At 38.7% G+C, this 26,472-nt stretch overlaps 2 protein-coding genes and 1 non-coding gene across 3 annotated transcripts; 1 reads left to right on the top strand and 2 right to left on the bottom strand.

Moving 5' to 3' along the window:
• Positions 1–5,799: 5,799 nt before the first annotated feature.
• On the bottom strand, positions 5,800–6,264 carry LOC145010586 (uncharacterized). The gene has a single exon (XM_078969109.1). The coding sequence runs from the start codon at positions 6,262–6,264 to the stop codon at positions 5,800–5,802; it is 465 nt and encodes a 154-aa protein (XP_078825235.1).
• Positions 6,265–9,192: 2,928 nt separating this feature from the next.
• LOC145010585 (uncharacterized) lies at positions 9,193–9,606 on the bottom strand. The gene has a single exon (XM_078969108.1). The coding sequence runs from the start codon at positions 9,604–9,606 to the stop codon at positions 9,193–9,195; it is 414 nt and encodes a 137-aa protein (XP_078825234.1).
• Positions 9,607–19,780: 10,174 nt separating this feature from the next.
• Positions 19,781–19,887, top strand: LOC145013609 (small nucleolar RNA R71). The gene has a single exon (XR_013665157.1). It is a non-coding gene; the product is annotated as a small nucleolar RNA R71 (small nucleolar RNA).
• Positions 19,888–26,472: the final 6,585 nt, after the last annotated feature.

The raw sequence follows: 26,472 nt of genomic DNA, 5'->3' as shown, positions 1-26,472 counted from the left end.
TATAACAATTCATAAGCACAAATCGCCTCAACTCTTCTTGATATTAGAATGGTTAAAGCAGCTCTAACACATTCCTTTAATTAAAGTCACAAGATCAATGAAGCATATAATCTTGTGAAAATCAATTAGCTTTAAGTTCTAAGAATTACCAAGTCCAAAAGATAATCAAATGCTTACATTAGCATTATGGAGGAAACATTTCCATGATCTAAATGAAATGAAAATAAACATATAAACCATTTGTTGCTTACTAATTTGAGGGTCCATTACTTAAGCAAGAAAATAGTCAACAAAAATAAGCATTCATTCATCTAAGCTCATGATCAAAGATAAATAAACACAAAAAGATGTTTAACTAGAAAACATTTCCATAAACTTCAAACACAAGATAATAATAAGTCTTCAAAAAAACTAACATCCATGGGTTAAACCCTAATCAACCAAATGAAAATCTAGCCAAAAATGGCTAAAATAAAAGAAATACAAGGTAGGTTAATGGTACCAAACATTGTTCTAGTTGCAAGATGGAAAGAAATTACACCAATCTTCTAAATCATCCAAGTTTTCCAAAACCTTCTGAGAGCAAAATGGAGTTATTCTTCCAAGTATTCATGATGCCAAAATGCTTCAAATCTCTAGTAATAGAGGTTCATTTCTAGATTCAAAAAGTTGCCAAAAGCCACCCACCAACCTTCCACAAATAGAGTCAACAAGTCAAAACCCGGTTTCACTTCACCACTCTTCACGCTGACCGCGTGGGTCATCCTGAATGCATGCTTTCGCCCATTTCAAATACCATCCAGCCCAATCTTCTAATTTATGCTCCGGCCCATTTGTGCAAGTTCTTGATAGCCCAATTGTGCCATTCCAAAGCTCTTCCAAGATGCTCCAGTGCTCCTTTAATATTCTATAGCTCGAATTCTCGTCGTCCCGCCCGAAATTTAAGCCTGACGTGATTTCTTGTTTATGTTGGCACCAAGCCCAGTTGCACCACTTCAAGTCCTAGACAAATTGCAAGCCTCTAGCAGCCCCACACTCCTTCAACGCCTCCAATAAAAAAAGGCTTCGATAAATCCTGCAAATAAGCTCAAAAGACTGGAAAGCACCCGGTAATGGAGAAAAATAACAAAAAGAGAAAATATGCATGAGATTAACTAAAATGAAATGGTTTTAACTAAAAATAAACTATGAAAAGAAGTAATAAAAACGAAACTATCAAATCATCCCAATCTTAAACTTTACTTGTCCTCAAGTAAGACAAGACTAAAATGAACTTGGGATTAACTATCCTAGAAAGAAAAAACAATGAATATCTTAGGTGGAAATTCACGACACGACCTTAAAATAAAGACATATAATCCAATTTTAGGGATAAGAATTGCTTTAACTGACGAGCTTTTGTGACCTTTCTAGCAAGGGATACATGTTTATCAAGATTCAAAATGAGCATGCATACTTCGCTATTATGGTTTAAGTGACATTATTTCATGGTCCGATCTAGCCCACAAGCCATAAGAAAGTGTCCCTCGGTTAGAATGTTCCTCACTCCTCACAACTACAACCCCAGGCCAAGAAATAAAACCTAGAAAAAAGATAACTCGGGCAAAAAATGGCAATGAATGAGCTATGAAAAGGATGGCAAACCATTATCATCTAGAAGAATCAGTGCTTCCACCAAAATAAGATCATGTAAAGCAAAGAATCGAACACGTGATGAGAAAAGGTGTCATCGTAGTTGCCAACAAAAATGATATCTAACTAGAAAAACATCAAACTAGAAACTAATTACATGAGCTAAAATCCGAAAAAAAACTAAACATCTACAAAAGCAAACAAATGGAACTAACTCTGTGGCCCGGCCTTTTCTTTTATATATATATATATATATATATATATATATATATATATATATATATATATATATATATATATATATATATTATTTTATTTTATTTAATTGTTTTATTTTTTATTTTTTGTATAACAAAACCCCAAAGACATGTTACAAATACAATAACTTAAGACACAAAGAGAAAAACACTAAGCAATATATAATTACATTCACATTTTATGATTGCGATGATATTTGAGTTTTCAAAACCATTTTTTTTTAAATACTAGAACCAGCAAACATAAGGTTAAAATTTCACGAAAGATCAAAATTTGACTTCTCCAAACAAGTTGGTTACATATAAAATCTCACGTACACGAACTAAACACTAGACTTTATTGAAATTTTTGGGTGAATTGATGCAAAAAATATATGTATATTTTTTTTCGAACGACACTTTTTAAACAATTTACTTTTGACTCACAAAACAAAACAAAACTGGAAAAAAGGGGGTAGTTGTCTCTCTCTCTCTCTCTCTCTCTCTCTCTCTCTCTTGGGCTCACTTTTTTGGTTTACCACAGGAGTTTTACAAGAATAGTATGAAAATAAGAAAAAACAAAACTATATACAACTATAAGCAGAATCTAAGTCTAACCCAAACAAGAGGCCAAACGAGCACAACTACACTAAGGCTAATTCAAGACCGAGTGGGAAAAACGTGTCTAAATCACAACATAATGAGATATGATGTGAATTGTAGCAGTTAGATACTAAAGATCTCAAAATAGCACAATCTAGTTTTTATTTCTTTTTCTTTGGGGTTTGATTGTGGCTTGTGAGAAAAATGCAAGTGAGGGACTAGTCGGCTCGAGGCTAAGTTGTCCCCTTACTTATGCCACACTTGACATAGGTTGGTTCATATGCATAACTACTTTCACTCTCTCCCCAAATATATAAAAGAAGATGCAACACTGAAGGTCCCTAAGAGCGATTCTTATTTTTTATGTGAGTTTCCAAAAGAATTGTATTTAAGGTGTGTCGAGTCTTTCAAGTAAAGATGTTCGGAGATGAGAATAAAGAGATAACAAAAGTGCATGAATGTTAATGCCCTAAGCTAAATGTCATGCAAAAATAAAAAGTGAAAAGAAGAAAATAAAATCTTTTTGGAGTTTTATAGAAAATAAAAAAAATGAATGTAATTTAAGGCTAAAATGATATGCAACCTAATTAAAATGCATGAGAAATCAAAAAGAAAAGGGAATACCCTACCCCAAGCTTAGAAATAAGCATTGTCATCAATGCTTGGGGAGAGGTTGAAGTACCTAGACCGAGGGGTCGGGAGGAGGATATGGGTATTGGGGGTAGGGGTAAGGGTAAGGTGGAGGTGGATAAGGGTGGGTGGGTGGAGGGTATGGATAGGGAGGAGGAAGTGGGACGTTCTCAAAATGGTTTTGTGATTGGTGCCACCCCCACATATGGTGCATCTGTTGGGACATGATTTGGTTGGAGACACAAGGGGCCTCGAACCTTTCGGCAAAATTGGGGGGAAGCAGGTAGTATTCGGGAGGTGCTTGGGGCTGGGCTTGCTGTGGACCATGGGTGGGCTCATCACCAGACTCTTCATCTGCATGCATCTCGACATCATCTTGAGCCTGTAGCGCGTCCTCATTGACTGACTAAGTGATGGTCCTCGCGAGTCTTCACTAAGTGCGATAGTGGGGGGGGGGGGGGGTGAAGTTGGAGACTCGAGGGTCGGGGAGAATAAGATATCCAATCCCATGAGGGCAATACCATGTAAAACTGCTCCTGCTTCGATGACGGATGTGGTGCATGTTTGTCAGATCACACTCATCCAAAAGTGTTTTATTGAGAACAAGTTGGTATTCGTCTGGGAGCTCGATGTCAAGACCGCAGGCTAAAAGGGTGACAAATCCACCAATGAAAATATCACCGGACGCTTTGGTTCTCATGAGTGCACATTTATGGAAAAAGAATGAAGCAAAGTCCAAGATTGGTGGATTTTCATGTCGTGTCATGCACCAAAGGAAGAAAGCTCATTTTTTGTGACTTGAACGGCTTCTTTTCGGGCAAAAACAGTGCACACCAAGATACGATGGGCAATGCGAAGGTACTAGTGAATGATGGAGATTGCTTTATCTCGACCGGCGCACGAAAAGATCCCTACGGTGATTTCCATCCAGAAGGTCTCATGGTTGAACTCGACAGGCAAGATGTCAAAAACCGTGGATGTGTTCGAGGAAGGCAAGCCCAAGATGTCATTTGTTGTTGCAAAATCAATATACCTTCGGTCCCCCCAGAAGTTAGAATGAGGCTTTTTTCTTTTCGCCATCTAACCCGCAATCAACAAGAAACTCTGTAGTAGGGAGATCGTAAGTGTGTGCCATGAGATTGAGAAGGTTTTCCCACCCGATGTTACGGAACAATTGGGTGACCCCCTTGAGAACCCCTAATGAAATGAGTGTGGGTTTGCACACAAATTTGGTGGAGGCAACCTTTCTAGGCAAGCTCTTCGTGTATTTTTCAGCCGTCTTGGCATCCCGAAATCTTGGAATGCCAGGTGCATCATTTTGAGCTCTAGCGGGGGCTTTTCCTCGAGCGGCAGCTGGGTGTTTCCTAGATGTGGACATGGTCTACCTGCACTAAAAACAACTACTACACGAACCACAATCCCAACAAATGGTATTTCAATTCCAATCACCAATCAACTCCATATGGACTTCTAAAATGATTCAACACTCAATGCAAGAAACATTATCAAGACTCAACTGATGCGATACCATATAAATTTTTGTTCTAAAACATGCATATTCATCAATTAAACTCAAGAAAAGAATGTACCAGTGTTATATTTACACACGAAAATTCAGAATTTGAAATTCTTGCAACTCTCCACCCCAAGCTTTAAGCTTTGTTCAATATCCCGTGAGAAAAATTTTACCGCGAAAACCCGAGAAATCCTGCAAGGGCTTGAGATTCCAGCAAAATTTTCCAGCGAGCTTTGAGATATATTTTTAGTGGGGTTTGTAGCCTTGACCAAGGGGAGCACAATGGTGGTGTTGGAATCACGAGAGGTGGCCGGAGTTGGTCGGAAAATAGCGATTTTGTGGTGGTGGCACCTGGGATTGCAGCAACGGATCGGGCTGTATTTTGGTTGGGGTTTGTAGGGAATGGAAAATGGTGAAGAATGGCGGTGGTCTCGCGTAATTCCGACTGGCGGTTTGACGGGAAATTGAGTTTTAGTGGTGGAGATGGAGGTGTTTTAATGGAGTTTAGGGAAAAGAAGTTGTAGAAGAAGGGAAGAAGAGGGTCAGCTGGGGTGTTTTATTAGGTTAAGTCACGGTCAAATGTGTTCAAAATCGGGTCAAAGGAGGTCAACACCTCACACGGACACGTTCGCGAGTACACGCGGTTCGCGTGAATAAACCTGCTACACTTCTGTCTGCCTTCTTCACAAACGGATGAATCTAGGGAGCCTACGCGGTCCGTTTGTATAAACACGCGAACGGATCCATGAGTACATGCGGTCCGCGTATAAGTGCTAAAAACAGTCCATTTGTTTGACTTTTTACGCGATCATCATTCCGAGCACACGCGGTCCGTTTGTATAAACACGCGGATGGACCCACGAGTACACGCGGTCCGCGTGAAATATCATGAAATCCTTCTGTCTTTTGATGTTGGATGCGGACATTTTTGGGAACCACATGCGGACCATTTTTTTATTAACGCTGATACACCCCCGAGTACATGCGGTCCGCGTGTATCCTGCAACAATTTCCTCAATTTTCTCCCTTTGACCAAAACGAACACCGGGCCTTAAATTCCAACACTCATTTATTTCAAGAAGGATGAAGAAGAAATGTGAAATGCAAAAAGGATCTATCTACGAAATTTATTTGGAATTAGAAAAGATGAAAAAACTTGACATTTTCCAAAAATGCCCTTCTTTAACGTCTTTGGCGATTTCCATTGACTTTAAAGATTTGACCCAATTGGATGAAATCTAAGGCATTTGCATTAAAACATTCATAGAAAGGTTTCAAACGAGTTCCATTGACTTTAAAGATTTGACCCGTTTCTTCACTATGGATCTCAACTGCTCCATGCTGAAAGACTTTTTGCACAACAAATGGACCTATCCATCTCGACCTCAACTTTGTGGGAAATAATTTCAATCTCGAGTGGTAAAGCAATGCCCTATGTCCTGGCTCAAAATTCTTGCGGGTAATGGACTTGTCATGGAAAAGCTTCATTTTCTCCTTGTAAATTCTCGAGTTTTCATAAGAAGCATTTCTTAATTCTTCCAACTCTTGAAGTTGAAGCTTCCTATGCCTTACCACCTCATCAATGTTGAATTTGCATTGCTTGACCGCTAGAATGCATGGTACTCCAATTCCACAGGAAGATGACATGGTTTTCCAAACACCAATCTAAATAGAGACATTCCTATTGGGGTCTTGTACGCAGTCCGATAGGCCCACAAGGCATCATCAAGCCTCAAACTCCAATATTTCCTTAAAGGATTCACCGTTTTCTCAAGAATACTCTTCATCTCACGATTTGAAATTTCCGCTTGACCGTTCGTTTAAGGGTGGTAGGCGGTAGAGACACGATTGGTCACATACTTTTTCAGCAAGGTCTCCATCATCTTATTGCAAAAATGCATCCCTTGATCACTAATTAAATCCCTAGGCACACCAAATCTCACAAAGATAATAGATTTCAAAAAGTTGATAACTGTTTTGGCATCATCCGATCGTGTGGATTTGGCCTCAACCCACTTAGAAACATAGTCAACCGCGAGCAAGATATAAACATTGCCAAATGAGATGAGAAATGGACCCATGAAATCAATCCCCCATACATCAAAATTTTCACAAATGAGGACTGGATTTTGTGGCATTTGGTTCTTTTGCGAAATGTTACCCGTCCTTTGGCACCGTTCACAACTTTTGCAAAACTAGTAATAGTCACGTGACATGGTTGGCCAAAATAGTCCATACTCAAGGACCTTTCTCAAGGTCCGGCTAGGTCCGAAGTGTCCCACACAAGCAAATTAATGAAAAAATTGCAATATGGATTGATGCTCTTGTTGGGGCAGACATCGCCTAATAATTTGATTGGGACAATGTTTCCACAAATAAGGTTCATCCCACACATAGTATTTTACATCACTTTTCAGTTTATCTTTTTGAGCACGTGTGAATGTGTCGGGATACCTTTTCGTGACCAAAAAGTTAATGATATCGACATACCAAGAAGTAGATTGAGTAAGGGAAAAGAGATGTTCATTGGGAAACTCGTCCCGCAACGGGAGAGGAGTCTCATTTCAAGTGATTCGGCTTAGATGATCGGCAACAAGGTTCTCGCATCCACTCTTGTTCCGGATTTCCAAATCAAATTATTGAAATAATAACATCCACCGGATGAGTCTTGGCTTTGCATATTTATTTGTCATCAAGTACTTGAGAGCCGCATGATCCGAATACACTATAACTTTGGGGCCAAGTAGATATTGCCGAAACTTCTCCAAAGCGAACATTTTGGCCAATTGCTCCTTCTCCGTGGTAGAGTAGTTTCTTTAAGCATTGTCTAGTGTCCTAGATGCATAGTAGATCACATGGGAGGCTCTTCCATTCTTTTGACCCAAAACGGCGCCAATAGCATAATTACTTGCATCACACATGATCTCGAAGGGGAGATCCCAATTTGGAGCTTGTATGATAGGAGCGGATGTATGCAACTCTATGAGCTTGTTGAAAGATTCTTTGCACACCTCATTGAACTCGAAATCAACATCCTTTTGCAAGAGTTGGCACATTGGTCTTGTTAACTTTGAAAAGTCCTTGGTGAATTGTCGGTAGAAACCTGCATGGCCCAAAAAAAGAGCGAACTTCCCGAACACAAGTTGGGTAAGCTAAGCTTTGAATAACATAAATTTTTTGCCTTATCTACCTCAATTACTTTTTTAGACACAATGTGACCCAAAATGAGACCTTGACTCACCATGAAATGACATTTCTCAAAATTTAGAACCAAATTCGTTTCAATACATCTTTTCAAAATTTTGGTGAGATTGGTCAAACATTCTTGAAAGGAGTTTCCATATACTGTAAAATCGTCCATGAAAACTACAATTATATTTTCAACATATTCTAAAAAGATACTAAACATGCAACGTTGGAAAGTGGTCGGGGCGTTACACAATCCAAATGGCATTCTATGGTATGCGAAAGTGTCAAATGGACATGTGAAGGTTGTCTTTTCTTGGTCTTCCGGTGCCACAGGAATTTAGTGAAAACTAGAGTACCCGTCTAGACAACAATAATGGGATTTCCCGGCCAACATTTTTAACATTTGGTCAATGAAAGGTAATGGGAATTGATATTTTCTCATGTTTGCATTGAGTTTGCGGTAGTCAATACATACTCTCCACCCGTTTTGCACACGGGTGGGGACCATTATACCTTTGTTGTTCTCGACCACCGTGATCCCCGTCTTCTTCGGTACCACGTACACCGAGCTCACCCATTCTCTATCCGAGATTGGATAGATCATCCCTACATCAAGAAGCTTCAATATCTCTTTCTTCACAACTTCCATCATTGACGGGCTCAATCTCCTTTGTGCATCCTGACTTAGCTTGCATTCATCCTCCATCAAAATCTTATGCATATAAGTGGAGGGGCTTATCCCTTTGATATCCACAATCATCCAACCCATTGCTTATTTATGTTCCTTCAATACTTTGAGGAGTTGCTCTTCTTCACACTCGGTTAAGTGAGTTGAAATGATGAATGAAAGAGTCTAGTTGTTTCTCAAGTACGCATACTTCAAATGTTAAGGAAGGACTTTTAATTCCAACGCTGGTGGTTGAAGAAGGGAGGGCGGCAATCTTTTGTGAGTTTGAGGTAATTCAATTTGCTTCACACTAAATTGAGTGGTTTTCTTGATCTCTAAATTGTTGATCAATCTTTCAACTTTTGGATCTAACGAGTAGAGCTTTAACTTCTTGGCTAATTTACCACAATCAAATCCTTTGCTCAAAATCATCTCCAACATGTCACCATTAGACAACTCGAACAACTCTTGGGTTAATGGTTCGACAACATCATTAAACCATAAGGATGAAACATCACTAGGATATCTCATAGCATCATAAATGTTAAATCTTATTGTTTCACCATCATTCTCCATTGTTAAGCTTCCCACATATACATCAATCTTCATTCTAGCCATCTTCAAGAATGGTCTCCCAAGTAAAATTATACCCGACTTTGAGGATACTTGTTCATCTAGATAATCACATAGAAATCCGCCCGGAAGACTAATTGGTTCACTTACTCTAGGACATCTTCCAAAACACCTCTAGGAAATACACTTGATTTATCCGCAAGAGAGATTATGACACCGGTTTCACTTAAAGGACCAACATTCAATGATTCATACACCGAATAGGGCATGACATTAATAGAATCACCAAGGTCAAGCATGGCACTACTAAAAGTGACATCTCCTATCTTGCAAGGAACCGTAAACATTCCCAGAATTTTGCATTTGGGTGGAAGTTTCCTTTGTAAAACTGCAGATGCGTTTTCATTCATAGAGATTTTCTCATTTCCCTTCAACTTCCTCTTGTTGGTGCAAAGCTCCTTTAAGAATTTTGCGTATCTAGGAATTTTTTTGATTGCATATAGTAAAGGAATATTAACTTCCACCTTTCGGAAGGTGTCCAAAATCTCTTTCTCATCCATGTTCTTCTTCGAAGTTGCAAGTCGGGAGGGGAATGACGGTTGAGTGACTATTGGTGTCACTAGAGGGGTAGTCTTCTTTAGGGTTCCGACTTGTGAATTATTATTGGCTATCGGGTCATCAATGGGAATGACTTCTATTTCCTCCTCTTCATCCCTTGGCTTCTTCTTTGAACTACTTTCTTCGGTTTGTTTGCCACATCTCAAGGTCACCACATTGACATTTGGGTTCTTTTCGGTTTGAGAAGGGAGTTTACCACAGGACTCCAACTTGCTTATGGATTTAACTATATCTCCCATCTGTGCTTCAAGGTTGGAGATAACAGTCCTTGTCTATTTTAGGAATTGTTGGGTGCTAGTGGCTAGGGATTTGACAATATCTTTGAGGGACATTCCGGAGCTACTTGGTTGGGATTGAGGAGGTTGTTGGTGATGTGGAGGGTGTGGTTTGGATTGATAGTGTGGTTGCAGGTGTTGGTAGTGAGGTTGTGGTGGTGAATAAGAAGGTCTAACCCACGCATTTTGAGGCAATGGTCTTGGGATGTAGCTTATGTTAGGTTTTGGCTTCCAACTTGAATTATATGCATTTTGGTAACCGGATGATTTGTGATGTGTGTGAAACGAACTAGTTTTAAACCTACTTTTAATTATAAAATAAACACACAAAGGCAGTGGACCTATCAATTGTGATAAAGCTAAATAAGTAGGGTATCGAACACAGGGAACGGTAAATTAAAACTAAGAACTAAGTTTATCTAAGTTTATATAATAAAAGGGGTTTTTCTCTAGTTTTACAAGACTAGAAACTTACTAACTATTACTTAAACAAAAAACTAGAAAAGCAAAGATTCAACTAAATTCAATGATGAAGGGGACTTCTGCTTAGTTCAAATCAATTGATCCTATGGTTGATATTATGGTAATAGTGCAATGGATTAATTCTTCTATTGGCTACCGATTCAAGTGATTAGCTTCGCGTTCGCTGCACTAATCCTTAGAGAACAAACTAACTCAAATAGTGATCAGTTGTCTAATTTAATTTAATTCACTAGGTTATTTATTTGGGTTAATTTTAGACTTTTAATAGCTAACTAATTTGGTCCTTTAGTTAACCTCTTCTTGATGGTCATCACACAAGCTCACACATGACTTTACCTATTTTTCTATTATTTCTAGTTAGGGCTGTCAAATCGGGCAGTCGTGTCGTGTTTTTGTCTAACACGACATGACACGACAAGGTTTTGTATAACACGAACACGACATGACACGATGTCGTGCTTTTTTTCGTTAACACGAAAACGAACCAGTTACAACACGATACGACACGACAAATATAATATTACATAACTATTAGTGTATTTCGTTCATACTTAAAGATATATAACACAACAAAAACGATAAACACGAAAAACATGACAATCACATGCTTAATCGTGTCAATTTCGTATCGATTTATGAGCACGAACACGACACGACATCGTGTTTTTTAATCTTGACACGAAAAGGACACGAACACAAATTCGAATTTTGATTTCGTCCCGATTTCGATTCGTTTCGTGTATTTTTGTCGTGTCGTTTCATAAATTGACACTCCTATATCTAGTTTCACAGTCTCTAATCCTAGTCATATAACAAAGTGGTCACATAAGTTATATGAGGTAGCCATTAAGAGATGTTCATACAGCTTAATTAACTTCCTAATAACATAAAAATATTTGTCAATCACACATGAGGTTCTTTAACAAGCTAGAATCAATAGAATCACCAATATTAAATCAATCCTACCATAAATAGTCAATCCATAGTTTCAACTTTGTCTCCCCAAACAGAAGTTTAAAGGTTTTAGCTCATGATTGAGGTGATTAACAACATAAAAGCGAAATCTAAAAGTCTAAACATAATAAAGAACAATAGATTAAAGTAAGAATGATGTAGGTTTGCCTCAAATCTTCTTCGGAATTGGTTTTAGGGTTGTATCTTCGTTCTCTAGCTCTCTCCTGACTCTGATTTGCAGCTTGCTTCTCCCCAACGGTTCTAGAATTTTTTATGTCGATCTGGAAAGCTATATATATATATATATATATATATATATATATATATATATATATATATATATATATATATATATATATATATATTCGAACCGACTCGTCGATTCCATTGCTTGATTCCCGTGCACGGTAAGTCTTAGAGTCCTTATCTTATCGATCCTTCGATGCGACTCGCCGAGTAGTCGACCCTACTCACCGAGTACCTTATGTTTTTGACATTTTCTCCTTTGTTCAAATCCTGAGCTCCTAACCACTTCTCCTGCTTCCTTTGGCTCCAAAGCTTTGCTTGTGGACTAAAAACACAATTCAAACACTTTTAAGTATCTTTTGTCCATGATATGCAATAAATTAGCTAATAAATGATAAAAATCTTTACTTAATATAAGACTAAATATGCAAATATCAAAATACCCCACACTTGAGTTTTGCTTGTCCCCAAGCAAAACTGAGTTTTAACACATTAGAATCACATAAGACAACTCCAATCGAACCCAACCATTATGCCAAGACAGCAACGCATGCATTTGTGTCTAAAATTTTCCTAATAACCCTCCATACTCCAAATACTCATAATCCTCATAAACATTCGCCCACTTTTCCAGAATAGTTCTCATTTTATGCCTCCCTCCGAATCGATCTCCAGAAAACCTCTTAACCTCAAGGTATTTTTGGTTGAGCAACCCAAGCATACATAATCTAGAAAAAATTACAACTTTTGATACCACTATGGAGCTATTAGAATTCTTCACTTCATTGATAATTTGATCTTAACTTCTTTGAATTCACCACCTTTTTGATTGATTTTTTTGGTATCTTCAACTTTTTGAATTTCTCCAGAATTTTGATCCTTCATATTTAACTTTGATGCTCCAAAAATTCTTCAAACTTTTCTTGTAATTCTCTCTCTCTCTTTTTTTTTACATGTACTCACTTTTTTTCTTCACTCAAAACCCTACATGCTTAAGCAGGGGCGCTCAACTTCAACCTTTATTGGCTAAAGATAATAATTTTCCTGGATACATTTTTGGTACACGATGCTAAACATATTGCATCCTTCAAACTAAGCGAGGTTGTATTTTTTTTCCCATGATTTTACTGGAATAAGGAAGCCACAAATGCACTAGAACGCATATAGGCTCAACTAAACATTTGGGTTTTCATGCAATCATCCACACAATTCGAACATGGAATCCTAATTAATCTTTAACAAATTTTTCTAAATTAAATCCTAAGTATTTTTGGCATGCAAAAATTTACTAAATTTACTAAGATGTAACCAACTCCCCACGCCACACTTAAATTATGCAATGTCCCCATTGCATGTTATGCATGAAAAACATATGAAATATAGAGAGAATTTGTAACAGCTCAAATTTTGAAATAAATTTTTCATTTAAAACAAAACATCATTATTCGACAAAAGAGTTTATTCCAAGTTTATTTCAAAAGTATAAATAATAAATCTCCAAGATCTTCAACAATGGCAGTGTGTACGTGTCACGCCGGCACCTTCCCACGGTCATCACTAGTACCTGAAAAACATAAAAACAACTAGTAAGCATAAATGCTTAGTGAGTTCCCCAGTATACGACTTACCCACATACGCCTTCCGGCCCGGACCTTTCGATCCACATAACATTGCCTTCCGGCCCGTAACATAATCGCCTTCCGGCCCATAACATATCGCCTTCCGGCCCGTATTAAATTGCCTTCCGGCCCATAGTATTTTGCCTTCCGGCCCATAGTAATATAAAACATAACACATGTAACATAACGCACATAACACATAAGTCATACATCATACCGTTCTTTCTATCACATAAAGTCTCGCCTTCCGGCCCGTATAAGCATACATCACATATAAGCATTCATCACATATAAAGCATCTACCTCTCTAGACATAGCATAAATATAACACATAGGACCTTCCGGTCTCGCAGTCAAACCCTTCCGGGTGAAGTATAGTGAGAAGACTCACCTCGTAGTATGCAAGCTATAAACCCTTCGAGCTACTCGCACTAGATCCGCTAATCCGCAGGTTCCCTATAATACCACATACCTTTATTAATGATCTTATCAAACAAGACAACTGACCCTACTAAGTTACATACAGGTCAACGGTCAATCTTGACCGGACTCGTCGAGTGCAAAGGGCAACTCGGCGAGTATAGACACCCTGACTCCACTCGCCGAGTCTGAAGAACGACTCGACGAGTCCTAGTAGATCTTCAAGCTACTCGCCGAGTTTGAAGAACAACTCGGCGAGTCCTAGTGAATCTTCAAGCTACTCGCCGAGTCTGAAGAACAACTCGGCGAGTCCTAGTGAAACTTCAAGCTACTCGCCGAGTCTGATCATTGGACTCGGCGAGTCCTCGCCATGCAGTCAATCCGCTGCCTCCTGTATTTCGCATGATTTCGAAGTATATAGATATGGGGCTTCCTGGACTTTCACATATACTATTACAGGGGTTTTTAAACACTTATAACAACACTATAATCTAACAATTCCTTAAATGGGTTTCCTAAACCCTAAATTCGCATACAACGTAAAAGCTACAGATTTTGATCCGAAGATTACCTGGAAACGTGTTCCCTGTGTCCCCAACCTCCAGTACTCGACTCCTTGGACTCCCTTTAATCACCACCTTGCCCCTCCTTGTCTAACAATCCCTTCAAGCTTCCTCTAGCCCTCACTCTTGCTCCAGATGCCCACAAACTCCCAAGGTATCTTCAATCGGCCAAAAGACGCGACATGACGGCCATAAGATCATTATATACGATTCAGAATTGAAACGGCTAGGGTTCAGCTGAATCAGCGTCGACTGGCCGAGTCCCTATTTGGACTCGTCGAGTCCAGTCGTGTATCTGCGACCAAGACCATGGCCCTACTCGGCGAGTCATGCACCAACTCGCCGAGTCCCCTCCTAAATGTGCCCCAAAAATAATTTAAAGAAATACCTGAAATTCCGAGCTGTTCCAGAATTGGAACAAACTCCCTTGGGATAGCAGTTGCGAACGCGGTTTTCTTCAATTAAGCTTATACTTCAATCGACTTTAGCCATGGAAACAGTGCATCCATGTCTCGGACATCAAATCACATGTGGGTAGGTTCAAATGTGCAGGAAAAATACTATAAAATCTTCAGGAATTGATTGCAAAGAATAAATGGTCAAGTAGTGTAGCCATCAGCATTAAGTCAGCATCCCTTGTGGTGGATAAATGTAGGACTCATCGAGTCAAAGAACGACTCGTCGAGTAATTACGCGAAATTGCTGAAATCGTGAAAATGAACTGCTACTCGTCGAGTAGTTTATATGCACTCGACGAGTCGGCGCTGGGCAAACAAAATTTTACTCTATCCTGAATCCAGCTTCTAGTGGGCTTCAAAACCTCTCAGAGCTTTAGTAAAGCTCACTCATAAACCCTCTCGGACTGGACTCGACACTTAAACGCAATACGTCGATCTTTCTTGACTCGTTTCCATGTTTTTCTCACATACTCTAGACTCCTTATGCAAGCATTTCCTAAACCAAATTTTGAAATAAACCAAGGCAAATAAAACATTAAGCACAAAAGAGTTTTAAGACGTAATTAAAAACTTAAAACACACCAAACAAAATAAAAAAACAAATAAAAATTGTTCCATAAGACAAAAAACTAATCATCTTCTTCCTCATCATGGCCATGCACATCCCCGCTCCCACCAGCTCCACTCCGTTTTGCGTTACTGACCTCGTCCCAAGAATGAATGTAGGGAAAGCTACCCCCATCAATGTGTGGAATATGGAAATGGTCAAAAAGTCGCACGTGCGATTCGTTGCTAAAATTAATACCCCTTGACATTTGTTCTTGGAATCACCGGCAGTTCCTCCTCCACTTCTCGCTCACGTCTCGATCGAACCCTCCGTCCTGGTGCCTCGGGCCCGATCACCGGATCATCATGTGGGATAGCATAATGACCTCCTCCATAATCTTCAATAATTCGTGCCCTGTGAAAAAGAATAGGATTAAAGGGAGATGTCGGAATCTCCGTGAGCAAGCTCCAAGCACCGCTAGTCATTAACTCGTAAGAGTGGGCTAAACGTGTCACGAACATGCCACCATTAATTTTTGAAGTTTTGCGTTCTTTGACCACTCCCTCCGCCAAGTATGAAGCGATGCACCATGGAATGTTGCAAAAAGTATGGGGTGTAATGATGCTCCAACGAAAGAAAACATCAAGGTTAGAAACCTTGTCATCATCTTTCCTTTTGTTAATGGTGTTCGAAATAAGCCGGTGAATAAGACGGTGTGTAGGGGATCGTATGCTCCCTTCCTGAGCCGACTTTGGAATGTAAACTTTATTAGCAATGGTACTCCACCAACTTGAACTTGTGATCCCATCCGGAAATGCTTTATGGCAATGCTCCAGAAATGTACAAAATGCATCCGTGTTGACCACATGTTGGTCATATAACCCCAATCTCCAAGCTAGTTCGACCATAGAACAATGACAAAGCTCGCCCCCAAGGCAAAAAGTAACACTTCCAGGGTTGTAATAATCATCCACACCCAAAAAATATATTGTGTAAAAGAACTCCAAGCATAGCTCACGATAGATCGGTTCTCAAATACGGAAGAAACGACTCCATCCATCACATGTGATGGACATTCCATTGTGTACAAATGTCTTGACAATATAAGGGGCCAATTCTTCTTCATAACGAACGCTCCCCAACCATTCCCAATCTATTGTATTGGGAACATATATCTCTTTTTTCTTGAGCTCCTCAAGCTTCTTCTTCCAATTATTCCTTGTTGAATTTGAGTTGATTTGTGAAAAATTTAACCAAGGGAAATCTCCTTGACTTCCTCGAGAGCTTCGTCCACGTGAAAACATGGTTCCTGTAAAACAATTAACAAACAAACCACAAGACACAGAAACACATTAACAACAAATTTTTTTTTTGACTTCCCGACTCGACTCATCGAGTCCATGAACGACTCGGCGAGTTTGATGAACTGTGCGAGTCAGTTGACGGGTGCTGTAAAATTTGACCATAAAAACTCAAAATTCATTCAAGGATTTGTCCAGGGATGTCCATAAGGTGTATTAGAGCAATAAAATCCATCCAAAACAATACAATTATTTCCAAAATCAAAACCCTAAAAATCCACTAAACTTCAAAAACGGGTATTCTAGAAAACTGCTACCTTAGAACATCTAAAAATCATGACTTTAATAGAATTATGGTAGAAATTAATTACCTTTGGTGATGAAATTTGAGAATTTTGAAGAAAAATTGAAAAAATTGATGAGTGCTTGAGAGAGAAAGCAAAGGGTGGGCACACGACGAGTATGAATGGGATATGATCTCAGTAGGGTTAAAAACCCTAGTTTTACCAGATGTAAAAAAAATATAACTATTATTTTTTTCTGTAAATAACATCGACTCGTCGAGTCAGGGTCAGACTCGGCGTGTACAATCGCAAATTGCAACTCATCCGGATGCTGAATAGACCCGTCGAGTCAAGGTCAGACTCGGCGAGTCACTCGCAAACATTTCAAAAATTATAGTTTTATCCATGTATTTATGAAAACAATATTTAAACCACCCCACACTCAGACCATGCGAACTCTCAAGCAGTCATGTTTGATGATTTAGAAGATGAAAACAGAAAAAGAAAATCCTAAAAAATAAAAATAAAACGAGAAAGATTAAAGGAAGCAAACTCTCATAACGGGTTGCCTCCTGCCCAGCGCTTCTTTTTAAGGAGTCGTTAGCTGGACTCCTTCCCATCTACGTTGCTTCATTTTCCTGCATCGGGAATGCACGCCTAATCTTTTGCGGTTTATACTTCGTCTTATAGGCATGTATCTTCCTCTTGTATGCCCGTCTCAATTCTTTTCTCTTTTTCCTTGTGGCATGTTCTTCAATTGCATGCATGTTCCTTTTCCCCATCTTCTTCTTCACCCCACTCTTTGGACCCATCCTTTGAACTTCCTTTTCTTCAAAATTAATGACTTCATATGTAGAGAACACTCGGGCTTGAGTTTTGGTTAACTTGATCACTCTATTTGTGGAAGAGTTATTAGTATTACCATTCCACGCCTTTGCATTCTCCTTTTCTCCCAAGCTTGCCTCCTCGTCAAGTTGAGTTCCCTCATCTTCTTGTATAATTGAATTAAGGTTAGCTATTTGAACATTTTGGAAGTCATAATGTTTTTCAAAAACTCCTCCATCTGCTGCTGTACCTTCCAAAGTATTAGGACATATGTTCATGTCAAGAGCATGCAAGGAGCTGGTAACAAGCACGTCAAGGCTGTCTTCTTTTCTGCACTTTATGATGGGACTCGTCGAGTCTGTCAAAGCGACTCGGCGAGTCGGAGCGTATTCCATTAAATCCTTTGTTTCTTCTGGATCAGCTCCCCCAAGCAACCTCTCGATCTCTTCTAAGTCTTTATCAGCCTCGAAGTTTTCTTCAGACGATAGCAAAAACTTATTTGGATCTTCTTTTTTGCAAGAGTGCAAGTTCTTTTTGAAGTATTTCATCATCCAAATCCATGAAGGGAACGTCTTCTTTTCTTGCTTCTTCTTGCTTAATCTATGGTAGAGCTTTAAACACTTTTGACTCATCTCCTACCCTTAATGTTAGTGTGGACTCACATACATCTATAAATATGCATGCGGTATTCAATAATGGTCTCCCCAAAATAATTGGGATTTTGGGGTCTTCTTCCATATCAAGCACTACAAAGTACACGGGGAATACAAATTTGTCCACTTTTATGAGAAGATCTTCACAAACACCTCTTGGACAAATGATCGTCTTATCCGCCAAATGGATCTTCATATTAATAAACCTTGGCTCCGGTAACTTCAGTTTCTTGAAGAACGAAAAAGGCATTAAGTTTATACTTGCACCCGAATCGGACAATGCTTGAGTAGCAAGTATATTTCCAAATTGGCACAGAATGGAGATGCTTCCTGAATCACCCTTCTTTTCTGGTAGTTCGCTTAACACTAATTCTGCGATTTCTACCATATCTTTTCTAGCAGCAAAGAGACTCTTAAGCAAATTCAAATATTTGGGAGTTTGAAGCATTGTTTCAACAAATGGGACGTTGACTTGAAGGGCTTTAACATGTTCCATGAAAGCTCTGTATGCCAACCTTTTCATCTGGTATGGCTCGAATTCGAAATGGAAAAGGAGGCCTGTAAGGCTTTAAGGAAACACCAGATTTGTCATCAGCGCATGGACTCGTCGAGTCCATTAGAAGGAGTCGGCAAGTCTGGTCGGGTTTAGATGAACTCGACCCTTCTATCTTTTCTACATGCACCTTAGTTGAGACCTTCTGTGCAGGGGTCATAGGAGTGGAAAATTTTCCATAGCTAGAGGTTATAGCTTTCGCATTCTCCATTCTTGGATTATTCTCGGTTTTACTTGGAAGTTCACCCGGTCTTCTCTCGTTCACTTGATGTGCAAGTTGACCTAGCTGTTTCTTAATGTTAAGAATAGATGCTTGTGGATTCCTAAGTATATTTCTGGTCTCATGTATTGCAGCATCATGATCATTGTGCCTTTTCTCGGACGCGGTTATAAATCTTGTGAGCATTTCTTCTAAATCGGTTTTTTTTTCCATAACCGGTTCTTCCTTTTGATAGAAACCCCTCTCTTTTTGCTTGTATTTCTCTTCATTTTCCTTTTTGTATTCTTCGTATGGGAGCCATTCATTCTTTGGTTTCCGCCAATTCTCGTCGTATATGTCCCCACTTGAATAGAAAACTTGCGCCTTTTTGTTTCCATTCTCATCCAAGTCACAGTCTTTAGTTAGCTGCGGTCCCTTACAATTTTCACATCCTAATCGGATAGCGTGGATTGTTTGATCCATCTTTGTCATTCTTCTATCTAAACTATCTAGTTTAGCCATCATTGTCGCCATGCTATCGTTGACCGTGTTCACTACCCCTCTGCTTACTTCATTTCGTGGGTAGTGGTATTCTCTAGAATGTTTAGAGATTTCTTCAATTAATTCTTTGATTTCTGGGGGTGGCTTCCTTGTGAGCGGGCCTTACGAGTCAAGTAACTGCCTTGTGGTGACATTGAATCTGTCATAGAAGATGGAGACTTCTTGTTGGCTATTAAGGTCATGGTGTGGGAAATTCCTTAGCAGGCTCTTGTACCTCTCCCAAGCTTCATATAGTGACTCTCCAGCTTGTTGTTCAAGGTTAGCAATGACCTTCTTCAACTTGGATATTTTGGAAGGTGGGAAAAAGTGATCAATAAATTCTTCTTTCATCTTGGCCCATGTGGTGACTGACTCGGGACAGAGTGACTTGAGTCAATCTTTTGCAGCACCCTTGAATGTAACGGGAAGCATGCAAAGTAGTTGGGTTTCGCGACGCATATTTGGAACATTAAAGTAATCAGCTACATCATTGACTTCATCCAAGTGCTCGTAAGCATCTTCGTGGTTTTTCCATAGAAAGGAATCTCCTTTAGTTGAGCGAGTATGTGACCCTTTAGTTCAAAAGTAGCAGTAGCAGGAATTGCAGGTTGCACAAGTCCCGGGCCGGTGTCATCACGCATCCTCTTCTTCCATTCCCCCATGGGGATTTCATCGATGTTAGCCATGACAATGGCTAATTCGTCATCAAAGTCAGATTCGTGCCCGAAAGTGGGATCTTCTTCTCCTTCGGTTTCATACTTGGTGTCCTCTTTGATCGGGTCTTCTATTGCTATAGAGGTGCTGGAAGCTCCTGATTTGTTGCTCTTATTTTTGCTGAAAACGGACTTTAAATTCTTTAGTGGCGAGTTCTTTGAAGAAACGGACTCTCCAACATATTTTCCTTTGTTCTTCCTTAGGGAGGACTCCGGATCTTCTAGTGGAGGAACCAAAGGTGTATCAGCTCCTCGGGTCATGAAACAACTGCAAAGAAAACACAAAAAACACGTAAAAAGAACAAAAATAAAATAGAAACTAAAACTGTGAACAACGATGGACTCGCCGAGTTGTCACGAGTGCACTCGGCGAGTTCAAGGCAAAAACAGAAAAATTTTCTAATTAACTTATTAAAACATATATTTATTAAAACCTATACTAACTACTAAATTACCTAAGAATTAACTTTGTGTAAGATAAATCCCACACAAAGGATCGATAAAAATAGAAATTAGTGCTAATTTAGAACCGTTCCTCGGCAACGGCGCCAAAAACTTGATGTGTGTGAAACGAACTAGTTTTAAACCTACTTTTAATTATAAAATAAACACACAAAGGCAGTGGACCTATCAATTGTGATAAAGCTAAATAAGTAGGGTATCGAACACAAGGAACGGTAAATTAAAACTAAGAACTAGTTTTATCTAAGTTTAAATAATAAAAATGGGTTTTTCTCTATTTTTACAAGACTAGAAACTTACTAACTATTACTTAAACTAAAAACTAGAAAACCAAAGATTCAACTAAATTCAATGACGAAGGGGACTTCTTTTTAGTTCAACTCAATTGATCCTACGGTTGATATTGTGGTAATAGTGAAATGGATTAATTCTTCTGTTGGCTACCGATTCAAGTGATTAGCTTCGCGTTCGCTTCACTAATCTTTAGAGAACAAACTAACTCAAATAGTGATCAGTTGTCTAATTTAATTTAATTCACTAGGTTATTTATTCGGGTTAATTTAGACTTGTAACAACTAACTAATTTGGTCCTTTAGTTAACCTCTTGTTGATGGTCATCACACAAGCTCACACATGAATTTACCTATTTTTCTATTAATTCTAATTTCACAGTCACTAATCCTAGTCATATAACAAAGTGGTCACATAAATTATAAGAGGTAGCCATTAAGAGATGTTTATACAGCTTAATTAACTTCCTAATAACATAAAAATAGTTTTCAATCACACATGAGGTTCTTTAACAAGCTAGAATCAATAGAATGTCTAATATTAAATCAATCCTACCATAAATAATCAATCCATAGTTTCAACTTTGTCTCCCCAAACAGAAGTTTAAAGGTTTTAGCTCATGATTGAGGTGATTAACAGCATAAAAACAAAATCTAAAAGTCTAAACATAATGAAGAACAATAGATTAAGTAAGAATGATGTAGGTTTGCCTCAAAGCTTCTTCCCAACTCTCATGACTTTTAAAGAACAATAGTTCTCCAGCTCTCTCATGACTTTGATTCACAGCTTGGTTCTCCCCAAGGGTTCCAGAATTTTTTATGTCGATCTGGAAAGCTGTATATATAGATTCGAACCGACTGGTTGATTCCATCGCTTGATTCCCGTGCACGGCAAGTCTTAGAGTCCTTATCTTCTCGATCCTTCAATGCGACTCGCCGAGTAGTTGACCCTACTCACCGAGTACCTTATGTTTTTGACATTTTTCTCCTTTGTTCAACTCCCGAGCTCCCAACTGCTTCTCCTACTTCCTTTGGCTCCAAAGCTTTGCTTTTGAACTGAAAACACAGTTCAAACACTTTTAAGTATCTTTTGTCCATGATATGCAATAAATTAGCTAATAAATGATAAAAGTCTATACTTAATATAAGACTAAATATACAAATATCAGTTTGTTGTGGTAGTTTTGGAATTCTCTTGTGGCATTTACATGTTCCGCATCTTCTTGGAGAATGGGACACATATCCGTAGGATGTCCCATTGTTGCACATATTCCACAAATCATCACTTGTGGAGTTTATCCCATGGCTAGCTTTTGAACAACGGAGGTTAAGTCTTTGATTTAAGACTCAAGGTTTGATGTTCCCACCTCATTGACTTTTTGTTGAGTCTCTCTTTTCATATCTTAACGAGGGCCAAAATGTTGTGAATTTGCGGCTATGGTGTTGAAGAGTTGTCTTGTTTGTCATGGAGTTTGCTAAAGACATCTTCACCACTTGAGGCATCAACTAGTCTTCTCTTCATTGGTAGCAATCCCTCATAGAAGTGTTGAATGAAGAGTTGTTCCGGAATTTCAGGTTGTGGGCAACTATAGAACAATTTGTTGAACCTCTCCCAATAATCATGAAAAGTCTCATTTTAACCATGGCCGATTCCACAAATCTCATTTCTAAGAGTTGAGATTCTTGAAGCGGGATAGAACTTGTCAAGAAAAGCTATTGCCATATCGGCCCATGAGTTGATTGACCCCGGGGGAAGATAGAATAATCAATCCTTTGCTCTATCAGCAAATGAAAAGGGGAATGCCCTTAGCTTAATTTGGTCATTGGTTGACCCGTGTGGCTTCATACTAGTGCAAATAATGTGGAACATCTTCAAGTGCTTATGAGGTTCTTCACTTTCTAATCCATGAAAAGTTGGGAGGTGATGGACTAAACTTGACTTCAACTCCGAGCCTCCTTCCAAAACTGGGTAATTGATACCGGTTGGGGTTTGTGTAACATCGGTTTCCATCATTTGTCTCAAAGTTCTCTCGGAAACTTCTCATCCGTCCTCCATTGCAAATGGTTCAATAATGGATGGATTTTGTTGTAGAGGAGGTGTTTTGGGAATTTCTTGGCGAGGGTTCGGGACAAGAATCGGGTTTCGTATCACTTTATGAAGCGGATTCAACCTAAGGATCCCCGTGAGGACTAGAAGTCTGACCACGTTCAATTCACTTTTCCTTCGCCAAACACCTTGCTTCTTTTTCAATTTCTGGGTTGTAAATCAAGTCACATGTATGCTGAGATCTGGGCATAGAGAAACAAATTGATTAAAAATAAACCAATCCCCGGCAATGGCGCCAAAATTTGGTGGTCGTCGAGGCCAACAAAATTAATACCCTAAATATTACACACTAAATAGTGTACAGTGGTAAATGGATCGTATCCACAGAGATTGGTTCAATTTTATAACTCTATGAAAAATCTCTTTGTAAAAATACTTGTAAAATAACAATAAATTAAAAATGGGGGGTTTGGTCTTTTTGATTGTTTGACAAAATTACAACAAGCTAGAATGTAAATATGACAAGTAGCAAGTAAAGGATTAGATTAAATTCAATGAAGTGAAATTGGTTGATTTTGGGATACACTACATGGATGACATAGTTGACTTATCATTAGACTAAATGGAGCAAATCTTGTAAATTTGTTTAACTTGGCTATAGCAATTCATAAGCACAAATGGCCTTAACTCTTCTTAGATATTAGAATGGTTAAAGGAGCTCTAACATGTTCCCTTAGTTAAAGTCACAAGATCAATGAAGCATATAATCTTGTGAAAATCAATTAGCTTTAAGTTCTAAGAATTACCAAGCCCAAAAGATAATCAAATGCTTACATTATCGTTATGGAGGAGACATTTCCATGATCTAAATGAAATGAAAACAAACATATAAACCATTTGTTGCTTACTAATTTGAGGGTACATTACCTAACCAAGAAATTAGTCAACAAAAATAAGCATTCATTCATCTAAGCTCATGATCAATGATAAATAAACACAAAAGATGTTTAACTAGAAAACATTTCCATAAACTTCAAACATAAGATAATAATACGTCTTCAAAACAACTAATCATCCATGGGTTAAACCGTAATCAACCAAATGAAGATCTAGCCAAGCATGGCTAAAATAAAAGAAATACAAGGTAGTTTAATGGTACCAAACATTGTTCTAGTTGCAAGATGGAAAGAAATTACACCAATCTTCTAAATCATCCAAGTCTTCCAAAACCTTATTGAGAGCAAAATGGAGTTATTCTTCCAAGTGTTCATGATGCCAAAAAGCTTCAAATCTCCAGTAATAGAGGTTCATTTCCGGATTAAAAAAGTTGCCAAAAGCCACCCACCAACCTTCCACAAATAGAGTCAACAAGTCAAAACTCGGGTTCACTTCACCACTCTTCACGCTGACCGCGTGGGTCATGCTGAATGCATGCTTTGGCCCATTTCAAATACCATCCAGCCCAATCTTCTAATTTATGCTCCAGCCCATTTGTGCAAGTTCTTGATAGCCCAATTGTGTCATTCCAAAGCTCTTCCAAGATGCTCCAATGCTCCTTTAATCTTCTATAGCTCGAATTCTTGTCTTCACGCCCGAAATTTAAGTCTGATGCGCTTTCTTGTTTATGTTGGCACCAAGCCCAGTTGTACCACTTCAAGTCCATGGACAAATTGCAAGCCTCCAGCAGTCCTGCACTCCTTCAACGCCTCTAATAATAAAATGTCTTCAATAAATCCTGCAAATAAGCTCAAAAGACTGGAAAGCACCCGGTAAAGGAGAAAAATAACAAAAAGAGAAAATATGCATGAGATTAAATAAAATGAAATGGTTTTAACTATAATAAACTATGAAAAGAAGTAATAAAAACAAAACTATAATGAGCCCATTGATAATTTATTACCTCTTCGTCGGTCCAGTAGGGTTAGCGTTGCACTTGAGTTCTATAGTTTCTATATTACTGCAGAAGGGGAAATGTTTACCAGTGATAAAACACTGGAAAATTTAGAAGAATCTACTAACTAGAAGGAAGCAATGTCACGCCCTAAGGCTGCCAAATAAAAGGAGGCAATGGACAGTGAGATTCATTTCATGTATGATAGCCAAGTATGGAGCTTGGTTGATCATGAACATGGTCAGAAGATAGTAGGTTACAAATGGATCTTCAAGAAGAAGACCAACATATATGGTAAAGTACACACATTCAAGGCTTGAGTGGTTACGAAGGGAGTTACTCAAAATAAAGGGGTTAACTATGATGACACCTTCTCACCAGTGGCTAGGATCATGTCAATCAAGATTATTATTTCCATAGTTGCCTTTTATGATTATGAGGAACGGAAAATGGATATTAAAACCATTTTCCTAAATGGGAAGTTAACTGAGGACGTCTACATGAGTTAGCCATATGGTTTTATAGATGCCAAGTATCCTGATACAGTGTGTAAACTGAAGAAAACCATTTATGAATTGAAACATGCATCTCGCAACTGGAATCTTTACTTCTATGAGAAAGTCAAAGAGTTTGGATTCTCTAGGAATGAGGATGATTCATATATGTATGCCAAACCTAGTGGGAGTATACTAACTTTCCTAGTATTGTATGATGATGACATACTTCTGATAGGAAATGACATTCCAACCTTGTAAGAAGCAAAATCTTGTCTTGGCAAGTGTTTCTCTATGAAGGATCTAGGGGAAGCAGATTATATTCTTGGGATAAGGATTTTGAGGGACAAAAAGAGACATCTCATTAGCCTTAGTCATAGTACATACTACGACTAAATATTAAAGCTTTTCAATATGGAGAACTCCAAGAAATGGATTTACCCGTTCATTGTACTGTCAAGTTGAGTAAGACTCAAAGTCCCAATATTTAAGAATAAATAGATGATATGAGTTGAGTCCTATATGGTTCGGCTATAGGATCGATCATGTATGTTATGAAATGTACTCCCCTTATGTGGCTTATGCTTTGAGCATGGTTAGTCAATTTCAAGGAAATTATGGCAGAGCTCATTGGACAACAGTCAAGAGCATTCTCCAATATTTGAAGAGAACAAAAGACATGTTCCTAGTTCTTAGCGGCAGTGATATGTTGAGAGTGAGTGGTTATAGTGATGCCAACTTTCAAACAGATCATGTAAACTTTTGTTCTCAAACTGGTTAGGTCTTCTTTTTGAATGGTGGAGCGGTGACTTAGAAGAGTTCCAAGCAGTCAATGGTGGCTGAATCTACTTGTGAGTCAGAGTACATCACAACAAGTGAGGCATCAAAGGAAGCGGATTGGTTGAAGAACGGCGATCTCGGAGAGGTCCCAACCATTCAAGAGCGAATAAAATTATTCTGCGTTAATGAAGGTGCGGTTGCTTTGGCTAAA

The sequence above is a fragment of the Lactuca saligna genome, chromosome 8, assembly GCF_052625555.1.
Source record: "Lactuca saligna cultivar CGN05327 chromosome 8, ASM5262555v1, whole genome shotgun sequence".
Classification (NCBI taxonomy): Eukaryota; Viridiplantae; Streptophyta; class Magnoliopsida; order Asterales; family Asteraceae; genus Lactuca; species Lactuca saligna.
Note: the sequence above shows the minus strand (reverse complement) of the source record. Positions and strands in the feature narration are given on the sequence as shown.

What these genes read in the sequence shown, in the direction of transcription:
- LOC145010586 (XM_078969109.1), bottom strand. Translation starts at nt 6,264, where the DNA reads ATGTCATCTTCCTGTGGAATTGGAGTACCATGCATTCTAGCGGTCAAG.
- LOC145010585 (XM_078969108.1), bottom strand. Translation starts at nt 9,606, where the DNA reads ATGGATGAGAAAGAGATTTTGGACACCTTCCGAAAGGTGGAAGTTAAT.